Source organism: Serpula lacrymans, assembly GCF_000218685.1.
Source record: "Serpula lacrymans var. lacrymans S7.9 unplaced genomic scaffold SERLAscaffold_2, whole genome shotgun sequence".
Taxonomy (NCBI): Eukaryota; Fungi; Basidiomycota; class Agaricomycetes; order Boletales; family Serpulaceae; genus Serpula; species Serpula lacrymans.
Window position 1 is genome coordinate 130,695 of NW_006763291.1, and position 19,248 is coordinate 149,942.

Sequence of the window (19,248 nt, forward strand, 5' to 3'; positions counted from 1 at the left end):
ACAAGTTCGAAAAAGGCAATATTAATTACTATTCCACGTGGCACTGTGCCTGTATGGCGCAAAGGCGAGTCTTTTGAATATTCGCTTCATTATTGACACCTGTCCATGCTACCAATCAACTTTGGTGCATGACACCGCCCGTCCTGTCGACAGAACTTGCTAATCTGACTGATCCTCGTTGGCACCCCGGCATCACTTGTCTTTCAGGACTGTCACAGACTTGTCACCTCATGTGATGTTGGATGCCTTTGCATAAGGCCTAACTTAAGAGACGCAAGAGATAATACAAACACTACACTCACTATGCATTCTTCTTTTGCTTGTGTTTGCCGATAATCCAGGTTGGTGTTAGCTTATAGTAAACATCATATGGAGGAATTATGTACCTGCTTGTCAAATCTTGTTTTGCTATGTTCATAGGCATGTAAGCCAAATTTATTAAATATAATTCTCAAGTGACAAAGTGAATCCCTTGAGTTAAATAATGAATATGTATTGGGGAAAATTGCTTGGTTTTGTAAGACCACCCTGGAGTATGGTGGGGAAGTGCAATGAACTATTGTGAAAATCCTGAAACAGTGTGGGGGAAATTCTACATTCTAATGGGAATATCTTGGAATACTGTCTGTGTGCAGTCCTGCTTGCCTAGGTCTATCTGACCAGAATACAAGGTGATTATAGGCAACTTGGAGAAGATCTACATCAGGAAAACATGACTTAGATATAAATGCAATAAATTGCAAATATATGCTATAACAGCAAAGATATCTCTTATATCTATAAGTGCAATTCTTGCACAGTCCCTTACTCTAAACTGCTGTGTGCGCCGGAGTAACTAACTCTTGGTTGTTACAGCTGGAGTCCCAGGTTCAAGCCCTGGCCAATGCATGTTTTCTCATACTATAAACAAATGTCATAATTTGTCAGAGGACCCATATCAAGGTCCACCACACAGATTCCATGTCATGCAACCCATTCATCTGAAAAGGAGGTTCTTCGCCCTCGTCCGTTGAAAACAGGTATCCCTTAGCGTCTACTTCCACCACCATGAAATGGGGAGTGCCCTGCCAATCGGTGATCAGTGGGTGAAATCAATGTTATCGTCGGATTAATCTCACCGTTCGCACATCATGAGACTTATTAGAATGAATACATTTTGCATATTCGAAATCGGCAAGTTTGTCAGTGCCCTGATCGATGATCCATAATACATTTCCAACGCTGACATCACGATGCACCCAGCCCACTTTATGCATGTAATATAGGGCTGATTCTGGCGTGAACAAATGAATGCAAGAGAGAAAAGAGGAAGTATCCTACCTTTAAGCGCGTCCTTTAAACAACAGATGATATTTGCTAGGCTGGTCGTATCCTTAAGGGCAACACCCACATCCTCAAAGACGGTGAGAGAGTGAATTCTGCGCGGCATGAAACTATCATCATTTAGCGCAGGGACACGTAATATGGGCCTGGCGCTATCTGGTATATGTCCGTCGCTGGGCGAATGCCGCTGTGAGGAGAGGGCCATGCTGCTATCAATGGTCAACCACTGAAAAGTGCAGCTGGCCCCACCCTCCGTGGGGTCGAAGGTTAAATCACAGATATCACCAATTAAAACATCTTCGTAGGCCAGAACTTTCAAGAAATGTTTCTCCGCTTCTGCTGCTTCACGTCCAAACTTTTCCCGAATAGCCAGCAGAATCTGCTCTAATATGGCGCCCTCTGCATCACGGTCAAAATCTCTCCACGAGTCTTATAAAGCAACCGTCTTTCCAGTATCGTCATCGCGTGCCTCATATACGCGAGTTCCACGGCCAACCATAGAGTCAGCGCCATAAGTCGCTATTGGCCGTATCGTGGTAAACGTCATAAGCCGATCCTTGTGATGAAGAGAGAACCTGTAATGGGTTTCATCCTGGATCGAGATGCGCTCAATAGTGGGATCCCATCCGAGACCCACGTCAGTGATGGATCCAAATAAGTAAAAGAGGGAGATGACGTTGTCGAAGTCCTAAGGGTTAACAACAGTGAGTGCCGAGACATACATTGTATTACATCGACGTACACTGAGGAAGTTGATAGGCTCAGTAACCGCAAGGAAAGCACGATTGCTCAACCACAGTCTCAGGTTCGTGTTCTCAATCGTGATGCCATATGCAAAACGACGACACGGGTCCTCTCGCATTATGTTATGGAGGCTCCAAATTAACTTCTGTTCGTTCTAAGAAAAACGTTGGCGAATTGGTGTGGAGAAGGATACTTCTGACTTACATCCCTGATGTCCCCTGGATCTAATCTCTTCTTGAACTCGGCGGGTACAGCAATGTCAAACCAGTGGACCTTGTCCTCCACGGGCAGCTTGGCTATTTTTGTTTTGGTTAACCTAAGGTACCCATCGGGACGGGAGGTATTTTTTCGATTTGAGTTTGGCGTGATATATCCGTTGTTGTGAATGCGTACTACATGATTCGAAGTTTCCCTCAAGATCCCATTGATGATATCACCTAGAGGACGAAATACGACTTCTTCGAGCTCTTTAGACTTGGCGGGTTCAATGTCGAAGCCCTTCCATTGTTTAGCTGCTACTCCATCGATAACAACTCCATTTCGAGTGATAATTCCGCCTCCCTCCAAATTTGCACGTACTCGAGCGACTTCTTCTTGAGGAACGCTTGCTTTGAGACGATTGAATGGAAGCTTGAGGACCTTCTTCAAGTCACGGAGAACAGCGGTGCGAGACAAGTTAAGGTCTCCCGTACGGTAATCACTCTGCGTAGTATAGCGGGCGACGGGATCTGTGCCTGGCAAAATTGACAATGACTTTGTGGGGGGTGTCTTGGGATCAACTGTACATTGGAGAGCTCGAAAGTCCTCGACTCTTCTGAAGGCCTTAAGCTTAAGCTAATAAACTCAAAAGGTCGTCATACAACCTACTATCTCACCAACTTCTACCCAAAACAGTACGGTACGTTGGAGTAAGTTTACAAGAAATAAATGTGGAGTCCATATAAACAAATTTCTGAGTCTCGAAGAATATGTTTTCTTCTTTTGGACGTACCTTATAATTACCACAGTGCAAAAATTCTGAGATATTTTTACTCATGAAGATACGTGTACGCACACGTAGCTATATACTGTTATAAATCACTAGGCACGATGTGCGCCATTATACTGTTATACATGTTCAAGTTCACCAAGAAATCCAAATATGTAAATCACATTATGTCCCAGAGAATTCTATTTAACCCATAGTGGTGTACAAAAGCACAAAACCCAAGGAAATTACAGTCACATATGTACACTCTAAAGAAAATCTATTGTCTATGCTTTACTAGTAGTTGACGCCCGAGTATGAGGAGGGGAGGAAGGGAACAAGAACCACACCAAGAACATTGTCGCTGTCTGCGCAACAGTGACATATGTCAGAACCTGTACGCCGAATATATTTGAAAGGAGCCCGGTGATAAATGGAAAGAGGGCTGATCGTATATCATTGACATCAGTGATTTGAGGAAAAGATAGAAAAAGAACACGTACAACTTCCGAAGCTGGCAAAAGATGAACTGGAAAGATACCGAGAAGTGAGTATATCTCCCCATCATTCAGACTCAGGAAAAAGGAACAGACTTACATGATGGCCATGGATACCATGTGCACGTCCTCTGGCAACACTCCATTCGCCAGGTCGAGTGTGCTGGGGAAGATGGGGCCGTAGCAGAGACCTACGACGGCTGCTGAGAGAGAGTTTGCTATGTCCGAGTGGATAAACCAGATTAAAAGGTGCATGCAAAGAGCGAGTGCTGTATAATATTGTTCGATGAGACAAATGCTTGAAAAGATGAAAGCCAAATCGTACCACTACAAATTATGGTTTGTCAGTTTTAAATAAGCCGTAGGATAAATAGAATACTCACATGCACCCATGAATGATATATTTGCGTTGTGTGTATGTCGTGCTGAAATTTGGAAATAGTGAATTACAAATGTTAAAGCCGGTTAAGAAATGTGAATACAAACATTGGAGTAATGTATCCCCATGTGAGTCGGCTGATAGCCATCCCACCCCAGAAGCCACTACTCACATAACCAACCGTGTTTGGGTTGGCATTCTATGGTGGAGTAAAACAAGTCAGAAACATACTTTCCATGCACTGGTAATGAAAATCGGCATACACGAGTGACCGACAGGTATGTGACAATCTGCCAAAATGTGAGTGAATAATTCACACTCATGAGATAACATGACTGACGAATCCTTGCATTGTGGTTTCACTAGAAGCAGAATATAAACAATAAGAGCGGGTTCAATCTCGAATGAAGAGAAATTCACGTACCTGCCATTATACATCCAAGACATGAATGAGAACGCCCATTGATATGGCATGCAAAGAGCACGTTTAAGGGCTGTGAATAATGTGCACCCGGCGCTCAGACTGATTTGAAACATTTTCCACAAGGATAAAAGTACACGTACTGTGTCCACTTTGCACGGGGACTGTGGCGGCGGGGCAGGTAGCGGACGATAGCTGGCACTGATTAACTGGAGTAGCGCTCGCAGGCTTCTGTGACTCCAGCGCTGCCTTACGCTCGGCTAGGTACTCATTGTGCGTAGGACGAAAAGAGTAAGCTATAAATGACGTGTTGATCGCAGACAAGACGAGAGAACCGAGGTAAAAATTTTGCCATGGGACGCCTTTCGCTATGATAGTCTGGCAAACAAGAGGGCTTGCGAAAGAGCCAACACCTAGGCATATCATGTCATAAAAAGAGCACTTCACGATAGTGCAAGGAAACTTACTCCAACAACCAAATATAATTCCTGTGGTTTTCTTCGGCGTCAATGAAACATACGCGTTTCTGAGTAACGGACAACTAAAATGAAGATAAAGCTCGGATATACGCGCTTAGCACTCACAAGGAAGCTATGACAATATACAGATTAAGTCACAACAGCAAAAAAAACCAGTTTTAGACCACTTACCGGTCAGAAAAGCGCGAGCAAATGCTGCGACTACGTATGCAATGAACAAGGTTGGGAAGTTGCGCGCAGTCCCCATGATGACGAAAAAACAGGCATGGAGTACGCTAGAGAGAAACAGAGCAATGAATCTAGATTTGGAGTTTGAGTAAACCACAACGGGGGTATTTTTGGGCCCAGGTGAGGGGAGAGAGGAGAAGGAAAGGAAGGTGGGTATATATGCCTTAGGTCCGGAAGATATATCGAAACGAGCTAGACACTTCACAATTCGCTCAACGAGGAGTGTGCCAATCGCGAATCTAAGACAAAGATATCAGAATTCTACGAGCCAGCTGAAGTCATATCATAAATGTTGCTCACCCTGTTGTGCTTCCAGCAAATAGAAGGGATGAGGTCATATAACTCAAATGAAACTCGGCTTCAAAATCTGCATAACCGAATTCATATAAGTTGTGGATTATGAGGGACACAACTTGAAGATCTTACATGGAAGAACGGTTCCAGTGACTGCAAAAATATTAGTCATCCTGGAGAAATACAATACCGCATTAAAGGAACTCACGTCCATCCCCCCACCCACATACAAAATAGACGTAGTTGGCGCAGGCAAGACGAAGCGCCATGTTCTCCCACTGAGGATGTGTCGAAAAATTTTCCGGTTCCAGTTCTGTGCTAATTGGCATATCTTCCCTAGTCGCACAGGCCGTAGAAAGGTCTAGGGGGGAACTAGAATAAAAAGTCGCCGAAGGAACAGTTGATGTCGGCGAGAATTCTATTTTTTCGGAAAAATCGGTAGAGATATTAAGGGTGGGTGTTTGCGATAGCGCAAAATTATCAAATGGGTGTGGAACAGTCGCTCCTACATTGGGATCACTGGGCGGCTCAGAGTCGTAAGACAACGCGTCGTGCATAGCGCTCTTCGGAATATCGTGAGGATAAAGCGTAGAGTCATTTATAAGAACGTTGTTTGTAAAGTGAGAAGTGCTGCCCATGAGTCGTTGAGGAGATGGATAGTAAAAAATGGAGCTTTAGTTATTAGATAGGAGAAAGAGAGAAAAGGAACTAACGAATGGAGAATACAGCTGAGGGCGTGCTTTTAAAGGGAAAATCTCTAGGGTAGACTACATGACTACATGGTCCGAAAACTTGAACCTAGAGGATCCGCGAGATACAAATCAAGGCCCTGGAACCCATGGCATCAGTGGGCTCGACATCATACACTATTTTGATGATTGCAGATGAAATCGGACCGTTTGTTCGCTTCTACGACGATTCTAAGACATGCATGCCTCAGCGATTGGATGGTGTACGCGGAGAGTGACATAAAACGAGTGTTATGGTGGGTGTACACGAGGAGAAGGCATAGAGCCGACGAGATAAAGCTGCACCAGGACTGGGTAAAGCCAAGGATGTTCCCATATAAATTTCCGGCGGACGGGCTTGAGATAGATTGCAGGGATTTACCCTTCGCTACGATGGTCATTAGGACATTGGAAGTCGGACCGGACGCTGGCAATGGGGAGAATGGATAGTTCTAGACTGGTGTAGACGGCATTATTTTTTATCTCTAGTAACTTGCGTGTGTGGATGCGCAGTCAGAGGTGCATTTGACAGGTAAAGGTTGGTAACATTTACACGTTAAGAGCGGACTCATGACCGTGATAACACTCTTCTTCCAGTTCCGGAAAAGGAAGGTCAAGTTGCACCGATGTTTCCCACAGTCTGTGGCCATTGGCGGACCAAAACACTCGGCCAACTCATTACCATTTCCTTGTCTTCCGTCAAAGCCATGAACACCGGATTACTTTCCAGGAGTGAAAGACTGGTCCGAGGCCTAGCGGAACTTATAATCGTATGTGAGCGAGGTGGCACAAACTCTAAAACCCTGCATGAACCATGAACAGCTGATAGGCTTTCTACGCGCATTACACAATGAATAAGCGAGTAAATACCGGATTTGTAGATCAGGTGAGTACTTGCTTTTCACCACGAGGACAAGGTTCGTTCTAGAGCGCGCTTCTGGATGGCGAACTGTTGTGCATACGACGATGTGGTCCCATTATCCCGATATGTTGCACTTCTTGCTGGCCCTGCGTTTCACTCCTCGTTTGGAGCCATGAGTTCAGAAGCAGAAAACTCCGGTCTTATTAAATTCTAACTCCACTTACTTCGCTAAAGCATCATCTGTTCATTGACTAACGTGAACTTGCCCGTGCTTATCTCAAGATACTCATCCCCATAACCCTTGTCTTGGCAGAGATAATGAACGCGAAACCCAAAAATTTACAGGATTGCTACTCAGCTACGAGACTCTTGCTTTTTCTGACCCTCATACATTTGGAAAACTCGATCCAATTTTCCTTCTTCGAACTGCTCATAGCTGCTTCTGACTGATGGACCAATCGGGGCCTGAACGTCGCCATTCTCCAGACGTTCCATTGTGAGCTTTGTAAATTCATCGAGGGGCATCCAGAATCGAGAAAGCGTGTCTGCAACACCCTGGTCTAGCGATATCGTCATATAAGATTAACATGTCTTTGAGACTACCAAAACCTCTAGCAGACTTACGGTCATGTAGCTCTGACTCAACCAAGCTAGAAGGAATGGTAATTAGAATGGATAGCAACAGGAACACATGAGCGGACCGTACGGAGGGAATATCTCGACAACATGTACGTTTGAATCCCTTAGCTGTGCGTTTAGAGTCAGGCTCAAACTATGAAGGGCTGCCTTTGTAGCACAGTAGTTTGGCACCCAAGCGCCTGGCACAATAGCAAGGCTTGATGTCACAGTATAGATGAAGGTGGGCCTTCCTTGCTTCTGAAACGATGGATGGAGCCAATCAATGGGCGTCGTAAATCAGCTAACAGAAATATATGACTCACTCCAAGCTGAATGAGGTGTGGCAAGAAGAATGTTATCATGCTGACTATGGAAGTATAGTTCGTATTTAGCTCGCTTGAAAGTTCTGTATTGCAATAGCTTGGTGAAGATGGTGCACAGATGTATTGTAAAGACGACTGACTGTCAAGATCAACTGAGTCAGGCTTGGTGAAATCAAACTGGTGCTGTATACCAGCTGAAAATATGATCGCGTCAATCTGACAGATAGAAATGCATATAAGTCCGAATTCTCCGTCGACAATACGTATGCGATGATAGTGTACATACATTGGGATACTGACCAACAATATCCTTCACTGTTACTTTTAAAGATGCTGGGTCAGCATTGACATCCATATTCAGAGTTTTCAATCTATTTTCGCCTGCGTGCTGTTGAGCAAGGCTGTAAAGACGCTCCTGACGACGCCCTGACACAATAACAGTCGGTTTTGTGGGCAAAGCTAGGATGCTGAGAGCGAGAGCGCGACCGATGCCGGAGGTTGCGCCGACAACGAGGACGCATTTGCAGTCATGGATGGACGGCATGATAAACTCTGGGAAAATAGTAACGGGATGTGGGGATTCGAGGGAAAGGTTGTTTATCGAGTTGTGGACTTGGTGGGTCTTCTATATATAATTTCATGATGACTGAGCACGTGAACTGCGGAAGAGCTATGTTGCGATCGGTGGATATCGACTTTGAGCGCTTTGAGCAACTAAGAGTGGCACAGTAGATTACTATGGTATGATATCACGACGAGTTGGATAGTACGTCATCGCTGCAGTGATCTTCAGTGCATAATTAAAATATCACGTGACTCACTGAGCCAGTGAACATAAAAAGCTTGTTGGCCTCTGTAGACATTCGGGAGCCAACAGTGTTGCCAATACAGTCGATAAATTCTCGACACTGCTGACACTTTCTTTACGTTTACATACGCTTGAACATTTGAATCACTTGATCCACCTTCCCCTCCTCGAACTCTTTGTAATTTCCGCCAACCATGGGGCCAATTGGAACCTGAATGTCGCCCTTTTCCAAGCGCTCCATCGTGAGCGCCGTAAATTCCTCCAAAGGCATCCAGAAACGAGACAAACGTTCATTTGCACCCAGCTGGTCTGCAAGAGGAGCGTCAGCTTGAGACGATACCTTTCATGAAAGACCTACGGTCATGAAGTTCCGATTCGACCAATCTGCATGGAGTATTGTTAAAACTGCATCCAGGAGGCGGAGAGATTCTTACGGTGGGATTATCTCGACCACATGTACGTTCGAGTCTCTTAGTTGTACATTGAGGGACAGACTCAAACTGTGAAGAGCTGCCTTAGTAGCACAGTAATTTGGCACCCATGGGCCTGGAACGATGGCGAGGCCAGACGTGACGGTGTAGATGAAGGTGGGCCTGCTTTTCTGAACGAGTGGGGAGCAGGAATAAAGTAGTGAGACTCTAATTTCGTCTGACAGTTCGATAGACTCACCCCAAGCTGAATAAGATGAGGAAGGAAGAAAGTTATCATGTTGAATATAGCATTGTAATTCGTATTCAGTTCATCTGACGCCTCTATATAGTAGGATTATGGTTAAGATAGCATCAACGATAGGAAATTTATTAAAGGCTAACGGTCAAGATCAATTGACTCGGGCTTGGTAAAATCAAACTGATGTTGTATACCAGCTGAAAACATAACGGCATCAAGCTGTAATTAACATTTTGATGTGAGGACAAGTTCAAAGCTAACAGTAGGATAAGTATAACATGAACATACCTCAGGATACTGACTAATAACCTTGTTCACAGATGCTTTAAGGGATACTCTATCGACACCAACATCAAAATTGAGTGTCTTCAGTCTAGGTTCATCGGCGTGCGCTTGGGCGAGCTCGTCGAGACGGCCCTGGCGACGTCCAGACACGATAACAGTTGGCTTTGAAGGGAGAGCGAGGATACTGAGAGCGAGAGAACGCCCAAGGCCAGAAGTTGCGCCTATGATAAGGATGCACTTGGAGTCGCTAATGGAGGGCATGATGGTTTCAGCGTATGTAGGAGGATGTGTTGGTGGTCTTGAAAGAATACAACTTCAATCCCCTTTATAAGGATTTCATGGTGATGGGAATTCTAGAAGCACGTGAACAGGAGTAGAAAAGACACTGCAGATTACGAATCGAACCCGCTTACTTGGCTGAAGACTGCGATGCGAACGCGCAGAGAATACGATGTATGCGATGGAAACATACTAGTAGTAATAGATCAGCACTGATAGGATGACCCAAAATGACTCGAGGATGCTACATGATCTGTAAGACTGGACGTTGCAGACATATGCCGTCGATACACGCGTCGAAAGCCGGCGTGCTTGTATACGTCCCGCCGTAAATACAATTGCCTTCCTTGCGATAAATTTGAAGGAGTGCCAACGGTGCCGGTCAGCCGAGACGCTTGTGGTCCACCTGCCGACCTGAGTCAACTCAAAAGTTTGACTCAAAGGACCTTAAGCTTGTGGCATCGTTCGTCACTCACTAAAGGCACCGCGAACCCATAAGTTTAACATGTCTCCCTTGCTGATCTAATCCAATATTGATGACAGTCGATCGATATATTGTGGATAAGGGACCATGCATCCTGTTCAGGTCTTTCACTATCGTTCTCCGGGATACGTAGTCCATATGTAACTCAGCACTCAGTTCCAGACAAATATTAGCATGACATAGTTTGGATTTGGCATCTCTTAATCAAACTAGCACGTCCTGTCAAAGCATTTGGGCGCTGTGTTGCCAATCTCACCCGGTTAAATCAACTTATTCCTGACGTCCTCGTGTACTTTTATCACCCGTTCCAGCTTTCCCTCCTCAAAGTTCTTCATCATTGTCTTCAACTATGGCGTCATTCGGAATCTGGACGTCGCGGCTTTCCAAATGCTCCATTGTGAGCGTTGCAAATTCACTGAACGACATCCAGAAACGGGAAACGCGCTCTTTAGCACCAGGCTGGTCTGCAAGTCACCAGTGTTTGAAAAAGAAGGTAGTGACCTAAAGGATAGGACCGATCAACATGAAGGAGAATGCTTGCGTCGAGACCGATCAGTCGAATAAGTTAAGGAGCCTTGCTGGCTACTTCATAAAAGAAAAGGATCATTATTTGTGTCAAACGATCGAACGTTATAGTTTTCTCGAACATTGAAAACTAACCTTACTGTCAGATTATCGAGACTGTAACTCTTTCGTACCTTCCCCGATAGCCCAAACAATATTGGTGGTATTATCGCTCCATACGGCGGAGTTGACGAAGCAATTGAGACAGGCTAGCCCAAACCACACCATAAGCAAGCATGTCCCACATTTCTTGCTTAAAAATATATGGTCATTGATGCGGTGAACAAACTGGAAAGCAGATACTCACTTCGGACATGCAAAGACAACCGAATGAGGAGGAGGAGGAATGCGATAAGTGTGAACGCGGTATGGGTGTGATTTGAAGTTTGACTGAAAATTCAGAGCCTTACCACAGAAAAGGGGGACGAAGCGATGACCGCAGCATATATGCTATCCAAAGGGAATCTGGAGTGAAGAATGGAGATAATGCATAGTTTAATGGGATGAAAGTCGAAATTCAACTTAGTCCAAAGTACTTGAGGTCGAAACTTACGATATTCTACACATTGTCGCCCGGTGTTCCGATATATCGTGTATTCCAACTTAGTGATTATCTCCTATGCCAGTGACGACTGTGCACAAAAACCGCTAAAGCAATTAATATTGATCACCATGGCTCGAAAAAAGCTAAAGATTTGATGCTGAACGGTTGTTAAAATTAAGCTTTCACAATACGACTTACTAGCTGGGACACCCTACCATCCCTGTTAAGTTGTATGGCAGTATATTTGGTATTATCATCCAAATTTTTCAGCCAAAGTACCCCAAAGTGGGCACTAAGTTTGATGATGCAGATACCCTTACGAAGCTACATGCGGCGTGAGACTGCCAATGCTCACACAAAATACTCTCGCCTGTCCTACCCGCATCGGCGCTGATCAGTCAAATGCTTGTGATATTTATAGACATTGTATGGTGCACTCACAGCCTGGAGATAATAATTCCTCCGTTTTCTTTCCCCAGAAGCACCGTTAACGCAAAGCTGAAAACGACCAAGGAGGATAAGTTTATCTTTTGAATTATGTACACGCCATGTATGAACTGGCTCTACCGTCATTCGTATCTTGCACCGTAGTGTTATCCTCTGTGCCGGCATCAAACTGTCACGTCATACCTTCCTGGTACGGCAGTTCTGATGAATGAAAACATATTTGTGGACTGTGGCAGGAGCCATGATCTTGATCGACATGCACTTTGCATGAGAGTTGATCCAGGTCTGCATGTCATCCCTAAAGACATAGTAACGAGTTTGTGACGATAGATCGGCAAAAACGATATTACCGATCACTGACGATCCAGCGAATCCTCCTTTCTTCAACCCACGACTCTTCTGAGTCGAAGATTCGAGGCCAATGCCAAAGAAAGGTAATTCAAGTAGAGAAGCAGCATCGTATCTACCCCTACGACTTGCCCTAGCCCACCTACACGTGGTTTTCTGGAAGCGAGTCTCTCATCAAAATAACATTTATTGCAGATGCAAAATCGAGATGAGTGAAAAGCCGGTCCAAGCATTATGAGAGTCAATATTAGCACATGAGCTGCACATAGCAGCAAGCCCCCTATCGCTTGCCCTTGACCACAGCATGCATGTTCAATAACATCGCGATAGGATTTTGCGGCTCTGCAAGCTGTAAAAAGTCTGCCAGTGTGCTTCGAAAGAATACCCGAAAGTATGGGGATAAGCGCAGTAACCAAAGTAAAGTGTAGGGAATCATGGGAATGACCTAGGGATAACCGTTATTAGATGACGCAGAACTACTGCATTGCACCTGGTAACACAGAATCCAAAATCACAGGTGTGAAATCAAGTACGAGCCTTGCCACGCGTCAATGGCTAATGGGGGAAGCACGAGAGAGATAGATGGACTTTTTGCATTACTTCAGACAAGTCCACCTACATTTCCCCACTACCTCCCAGAATGAACATACAACGCGATAGTTTGATCCCTGCCGGTAGTTATGGGCGAAGGCGACCATGGTTGGCGCATAAGATTCCAAGTGAGGATATAGGCGTGCCTTCGATGTCCCACAGAGCACGGCAAAGCAACCATAGTAAGAACACGCGCCTGTGCATTTGATATCTCGCTGGCACTGCGGCCTCACAGAGAAAGAACCTAAAAATGCACGGATGCGAGAGTAACGGAGGCAGGCTGATCGAAGACTGATTGACATGTCCTCGCAGAAGCACGTCCTTGCAGAAGGCCTGCTCATGTTTCTTGGAGCGGTACTGATAGTAGTAACATATGTTTTTCTTATGTCTGCAGTGACCGTGTGTTTGCTTATGGCAAGTGCTGCACTGACCAGGTGGCTGGAGCAGCTCAGCCACCGGCTGTAAAGAGATAGGTTAGGGTTGGAGTGGCACGCCTCTCAACGAACGACCGCCACGACCAACACCCATCGCTGTCAGACGGCTTCCGCGATGCCTGCACCAGCGCCCTTTTCGTCCCCGCACAACCAGCCTGCATTCCCCGCTCTTTACCTTTACCCCCTCAACGACACTTTTATCCCAAAACACATCGCTCTCGTCAACAACCAGCGCGTGAAGATTGGCAGACAAACAAATGCCAAAACTGTCCCAGCAGAACGAAACGGTTACTTTGACTCGAAGGTTTTGAGTCGCCAGCATGCAGAGATATGGGAAGAGGACGGCAAGGTGCATACCCTTCTCATATCCCAAAAAAATTATCTATTGACCGCTCGTCGCTCATTCTTGTAGATATACATCAAGGATGTCAAAAGCTCAAACGGCACTTTCATCAACGGCAACCGTCTCAGTCTTGAGGGTGTTGAATCCCAGCCCTTTGAGCTGAAAAACGACGACATCGTGGTAAGTCTCTTTCAGCCTCATGACCCGCTCGCATCGCCTTACTCTCCACCTCATCATAGGAATTCGGCATAGATATCATTGGAGAGGACAACAAAACTACCATTCATCACAAAGTCGCTGCCCGTGTCATCTGTGTTTTCTCTGAAGAGGATGCTCAGATAGCCGCCCGAGTCGAACAAATGCAGAGCAATCCAGCAGCCAACACTGTCTCAAGTCAACAAGGCCCCAATGGTGTTAACAATTCTTTCTCGTTTGCCCAAGGCCAGAATGGCCCCTCCCAAGCGCAACGCAGGCCCACAATCCAGTCCCAAGGACTGGGAGGTTTGGGTGGCAGCATGCGTCCTCCTGGTAAAGGCGGTCTGACATTCGACCATATCCTAAGTCGACTGCAAGGCGAACTCCAAAAGAGCCGAGACACAGGTGCTGAGCTCCACTCGTTGAGCAACGCCATGAATGATATCCATGATACCCTTAGCGGTTCCTCGGTAAGTCGTGCCTGACTCTATACCTACTGGTTTGCGTGTGAACAATCTATCTATGCTGTCTCTTGTAGCCACCCAATCCTCCACACTACCCTCAAAATCTTCCACCAGTCCGTCAACCTCAGCCTTCGAACCAGGGAGACGTCGGCGCTCCCAGTAGCGATGCCGGCTCCTCCATTCCCTCATCTGCTCTTACGGAACTCCGAACACAGTTGCACGAAACGCAATCGTCTCTCGCCAACCACGTCGACAAGGTGCGCCAACTGGAAGGCATGCTTGCTGAACACGAGGCAATTAAATCAGAAGTAGCAAACTTGCGGGAAATGATGGAAGAGCGTAAGCGCGATATGGAATCCCACCATCAGAGTCCACCTCGACATCACAGTCATGAGGATCGACATGGTGATATGCGGGGTCGCGAGTATGAGGGTGACGATGACGATACCAGGAGCATCAGGACTATTGTTCCGCATGAGTTGGAGAGGGTAGATGAGGAAGACGAAGATCAGTTGACAGCGGAGGAAGAAGATGAAGAGGATAGAAGGCGAAGGCGGGATGAATTGGGTAGGCCCAGAACACCTGAGCCAACTGGAATGGGGATGGCTGAGGATGATGATGAATCTCTCGGGTCGAAGCACGAGAAGCGCCCTGTATCTCCGTTACGTAACGAGGAGCGCGAGATAACTAGGTCATCCGCTGCGATCGATGACCTTACCGAGCGTCTCACGGCTTTGGCAACTCGATTGGAATCGGCACTTGAGTTCACGAATTCACTTCAGACTCAACATTCTGCAGCTCAAACCACGATCTCGTTGTTGGAGAGCAAGGTTGCATCGCTGGAATCGCTTGTAGAGGTGACTCAGGCTCAGGTTCAAGCTCAGACCGCAGCTCAAGAGGCAGCTCAAGCGCAACTTTTGGAGGCAGCTCGCCAACCGGCACAAGATAGGGAGAAGGAACGCGAGTCATTAACACAAATGCTAAACGAGTGGAAGAAGAGTGTAGAAGGCCAATGGAATTCTGTACAGGAAGAATGGACCCAGGAGCGTGAGCGGCTGTGCAAAGCAAAAGAAGAATGGGAAAGCAAAGCGAAGAGTCTTGAATCCGGTTTGGATGCGAAAGTGAGTGCTGGAGTAGCTTCCATAGTGGCACTGCAAAACCACCACTACGTGTCCAATGGCGATGCCAAAATCAACGGTGGAGGTGGATTGTTTACGCCTCCGAGTCCTGTCAGTGTAGCATCCGATTCTGGACGGGTGAAACCCAAACGTCGACGGTCAAGTTCTTGTCGAGGTCGCTCTCGCTCTCGTTCTCCTTTTTCGCCAATCGAAGTGACTGTAGGCCATGAAGTTCTTGGTCAAAGCAATGGTTCGAGTTCCGCAGCGCATCGTGATCCATCACCACGCCAACGGTCGCGCTCGCCTTCGTCGTCACTCCCAGATGACAGTAGCGAGGTAGGTGAGCTGTCGAAAGGTGCTATGCAGGTTCGATATCCTTATACTCCTACATCTTCGGAGTATGGTTCCCCGGCGGCGGCGCCTGTGCCCACTCCAGTCCCTGTCCCTGATGTGACATCGAAAACCCGCTCAAAGCCGCAGTTTACAGACGTGGTACGTGAACGCCTTCGCAGTTGTTCTGTCGAGTATCTAACCATTGTAATCTCTTTAAACAGCAATTAGCTGGTATGTCGACTGCTGTCGGGGTACTAGTATTGAGCGTCGCTGCGGCAGCAGTACTATGGCGAGTTAATCAAGAATAAAACTCAAAAGTACGTAGACGGCATTTTCTCCCAGCAACATCTTATTATGGCAACTACTTCCTTCATTCCGTATTTCGTCTTTTCTTTATTACTCTTTTTTGCTGCTCTCGTTTATTGTGGTGCACATGTATATATTCTATGCATGCCTTCTCCGTATTTAATGACAAGCGACGACTATAATTGATGCAGGTGACTATGTATATGTTGCTGCATGTTTTGTTCTTGCAACGAGTCTGTAAAGGGAATATGTTAAAAGAACCTAATATTGTGGCGTGTGGCAGGTGTGATGAGAACAGTGATTGCTATACTGGTACCATCACGATAAACTTATGACCATCCGCTGAATGTACCGCTGGCAGTCCGTAGGCTAGACTTACCGTCGAGAGAACGGAACGGGATGACTAAACGGAATGTATGGATGGCAGTCGAACTTCAAATATCGGATCCTGACTCAGATATTTGTCAGCGATAACCGACGTCGCCATCCTTGATCACCTCTTCGCCATGCCAGGGAGAACGCCTTTATAATCCCTCGTGCTCCATTTCTGCCTCTTGATCCACTTTCCCCACTTTGTCATTATCCCCCCCTCCCATCCCCCATTGACATACACTCTAACGCCATGACCTTCATCTCCGAGTCTGCACATTCTGGCAATGGATATCACCCCAAGAAACATCTATCGCATACAGATGGTTTTGGGACGAGGGCCATCCATGTCGGTTCAGAGCCTAACAAGGAGACGGGTGCGGTCATTCCACCTATTTCCCTCAGCACCACCTACAAGCAGGATTCAGTCGGTGTACACAAGGTAAGCCAACAAGCCCGTCTTATCTGTGGTGTCTTGCTCATTCTCTTCAGGGATTCGAGTATTCGCGATCAGGAAACCCGAACCGTGATGCCCTAGAGTCCACCCTCGCATCCCTAGAGTCTGGAGGAGCCCATGCACTCGCTTTTTCGTCCGGATCAGCGACAACCGCGACAGTTTTGCATTCCCTGGGACCCAATGCCCACGTCGTCAGTGTCAACGACGTTTACGGCGGCACCTTCCGCTATCTCAACAGGGTCGCTGCAGAAACCCAAGGCTTGGAAACCACGTTCGTAGATCTGGAGGAAGCGTCAGATGATACCATATTATCGTCATTCAGAGATAATACCAAGGTAAGGCCTTGATTAACGCCCATTCGCTTACATGAATATGATGTATGCTCACGCGCAAAAATAGCTCATTTGGATAGAATCACCCACCAACCCCACCCTTCGTCTCGTAGATATACCCCGCATTGTATCACTAGCCCGCTCGCATGCCTCCAATCCCATAGTGCTCGTCGACAACACCTTCCTCTCCCCCTTCTACTCCTCGCCTCTCCTCCAGGGTGCAGATATCGTCGTGCACAGCTTGACAAAGTATATCAACGGTCATTCTGATGTCGTCATGGGCACAGCAATCTTGCCCGCTCACAACGCAGAACTTGCGAGCAAATTGCGCTTCCTCCAAAACGCGATTGGCGCCGTGCCGAGCGCGTATGATTGTTGGCTTGCACAGCGTGGTGCCAAGACATTACATCTCCGGATGAAAGCCCACGGAACTAGCGCGTTGAAGATTGCTCAAGTGCTACAACGCTCGCCATACGTCGAAGACGTCATTTACCCCGGTCTTGCGTCGCATCCCCGACATGCGCTAGCGTACCGTTCACTCTCGCCGCATGCGACCAAGTTTGTGGAGTCGTTGAAGGCGCCGGTGGATCAGGATGGTGTAAGCGGTGAGGAAGAGGGCGGGTTCCCGTATGGGGGTATGGTATCGTTCCGCATTCGAGGAGGTGCGGTCGAGGCAAACAAGTTCCTCACTGCCACGCGACTGTTCACATTGGCAGAGTCACTCGGTGGTGTTGAAAGTCTGGCTGAGTTGCCCTCTAAGATGACTCATGGTAGTATTCCACCGGCGGAGAGAGAGCTGCTCGGTATCGGCGACAACCTTATCAGGTTGTCTGTTGGGGTCGAGGAGACAGATGACCTGGTCGCGGATGTGGAGCAAGCGCTGGAGCTTGCTGTTGGAGATGGCGAGGTTTTGAAGAATGGCTCGCATTGATATATATTGTAATATTATTCTTATTATCCAAGTTTGGAGGACCTGCACTCGCATAGATCGGATTGGTTTTGCTGTAATGCTGTTGTAATGTGACATTAGTGTTGTACTGGTTCAAATAGATTGTGTTTTGCTTTTGACCGCGATAGTAAATAAACGGGGACGAGGAAGATTACGAAAAAATGATTGACTATAAAAGATATACGATGACAAGTGACCGACACAGTCATGCTAGATCAGAAAACCGTCCGAGACTGAACAAAAACCCGATACGATTGCAAAAAGGCAAAGTCCCGTCAAACAACTTTACTGTAAAAACAAACAAACATCAAAAATGACAGATCATCCGACGGCAATGCTTTCAAGGATACTTACACCCGAGTGACCTAAAGTGATGGATGCGCTCCTCTGAGGCGAACACGCCCGTCCTTCAAGCGTTCAGTGATTATAGGGCTCGCTGCAGGACGATACTTGTGCTCCTTGGAGTATCTAAAGACTTGCGATGATAAGGATGCACGCCTGTAAGGGTTAGCGGAGAGACGAACCTAGAAGCGTGTACGACCTTTGGCTGTGTGTTGCTGCTGGGCTTGATTGACCAGGAGAGCCAGAAGAGAAAGAGGACGAAGAGGAGGAGGGCGACTCTCTTCCACATGGGTGGGGTGGGACGGTCGAAGCGAGGGTCTGTGCGGTATGTGGGTGGACGGGAGGGGGACGACTCGAGCTGGTCGTAGTTGTCAGAAGTGGGGACACGCTGGTAACTGGCAGCAGACATTTGTTGAGAACGACAGGAGGAAAGGAAAGTGAAAGGCAACCTGGAATGGGAAATGGAATATCGTCGAAAGTCTGGAAAAGCAGAGAGAAGGGGAGATCGGAGTTTGAAAGTTGCTGTTGTGCTGAGATGAGTAGAACACCCGAGGAAGAAGAGGAAAACACGGTTGGAAGCGGTAAATACATTTCTGTCTATTCTTGCCACACTCGTCTCACAAACCAAAGATATGCAAATGTCCGAACCTGCTTCTGACGACATGGACATCGACGACGAGCAGGACAACAAGCTCGACGGCGACGACCACCAAGACAACGACAG

The 19,248-nt window shown here is 46.8% G+C and overlaps 7 protein-coding genes across 7 annotated transcripts; 3 read left to right on the forward strand and 4 right to left on the reverse strand.

The window, feature by feature from the left end:
* Positions 1-592: 592 nt before the first annotated feature.
* On the reverse strand, positions 593-5,970 carry SERLADRAFT_412679 (uncharacterized protein; the record flags this gene model as incomplete). The annotated part of the gene is made up of 23 exons (XM_007313135.1): positions 593-697; positions 954-1,064; positions 1,119-1,273; positions 1,321-1,720; positions 1,766-2,011; positions 2,066-2,221; positions 2,272-2,901; positions 3,059-3,127; positions 3,385-3,479; positions 3,538-3,563; positions 3,632-3,802; positions 3,915-3,956; positions 4,018-4,109; positions 4,174-4,200; positions 4,251-4,272; positions 4,335-4,404; positions 4,475-4,744; positions 4,799-4,857; positions 4,916-4,922; positions 4,982-5,277; positions 5,339-5,405; positions 5,465-5,485; positions 5,541-5,970. The coding sequence occupies 23 exons, from the start codon at positions 5,968-5,970 to the stop codon at positions 593-595; spliced, it is 3,567 nt and encodes a 1,188-aa protein (XP_007313197.1).
* Positions 5,971-6,556: 586 nt separating this feature from the next.
* Positions 6,557-8,465, reverse strand: SERLADRAFT_456230 (uncharacterized protein; the record flags this gene model as incomplete). The annotated part of the gene is made up of 7 exons (XM_007313136.1): positions 6,557-6,890; positions 6,958-7,081; positions 7,147-7,482; positions 7,547-7,572; positions 7,629-7,798; positions 7,864-8,079; positions 8,150-8,465. The coding sequence occupies 5 exons, from the start codon at positions 8,405-8,407 to the stop codon at positions 7,277-7,279; spliced, it is 876 nt and encodes a 291-aa protein (XP_007313198.1).
* Positions 8,466-8,611: 146 nt separating this feature from the next.
* Positions 8,612-10,232, reverse strand: SERLADRAFT_377262 (uncharacterized protein; the record flags this gene model as incomplete). Its single annotated transcript, XM_007313137.1, has 8 exons — positions 8,612-8,980; positions 9,030-9,055; positions 9,106-9,272; positions 9,341-9,423; positions 9,484-9,559; positions 9,629-9,978; positions 10,039-10,096; positions 10,153-10,232. The coding sequence occupies 6 exons, from the start codon at positions 9,884-9,886 to the stop codon at positions 8,793-8,795; spliced, it is 798 nt and encodes a 265-aa protein (XP_007313199.1).
* Positions 10,233-10,622: 390 nt separating this feature from the next.
* SERLADRAFT_456236 (uncharacterized protein) lies at positions 10,623-11,615 on the forward strand (the record flags this gene model as incomplete). The annotated part of the gene is made up of 4 exons (XM_007313138.1): positions 10,623-10,973; positions 11,049-11,182; positions 11,252-11,318; positions 11,373-11,615. The coding sequence occupies 3 exons, from the start codon at positions 10,912-10,914 to the stop codon at positions 11,284-11,286; spliced, it is 231 nt and encodes a 76-aa protein (XP_007313200.1).
* Positions 11,616-13,374: 1,759 nt separating this feature from the next.
* On the forward strand, positions 13,375-14,494 carry SERLADRAFT_456237 (uncharacterized protein; the record flags this gene model as incomplete). Its single annotated transcript, XM_007313139.1, has 4 exons — positions 13,375-13,665; positions 13,729-13,839; positions 13,899-14,324; positions 14,393-14,494. Coding segments are annotated over 4 exons (873 nt in total), but the record flags the coding sequence as incomplete, so codon positions are not given.
* A 403-nt stretch (positions 14,495-14,897) lies between these two features.
* On the forward strand, positions 14,898-18,297 carry SERLADRAFT_456245 (uncharacterized protein; the record flags this gene model as incomplete). Its single annotated transcript, XM_007313140.1, has 4 exons — positions 14,898-15,928; positions 15,991-16,886; positions 16,937-17,236; positions 17,301-18,297. 3 exons carry the CDS (start codon positions 16,698-16,700, stop codon positions 18,162-18,164), a joined length of 1,353 nt encoding a protein of 450 aa, XP_007313202.1.
* SERLADRAFT_377277 (uncharacterized protein) lies at positions 18,277-19,032 on the reverse strand (the record flags this gene model as incomplete). Its single annotated transcript, XM_007313141.1, has 3 exons — positions 18,277-18,470; positions 18,537-18,650; positions 18,707-19,032. 2 exons carry the CDS (start codon positions 18,811-18,813, stop codon positions 18,548-18,550), a joined length of 210 nt encoding a protein of 69 aa, XP_007313203.1.
* Positions 19,033-19,248: the final 216 nt, after the last annotated feature.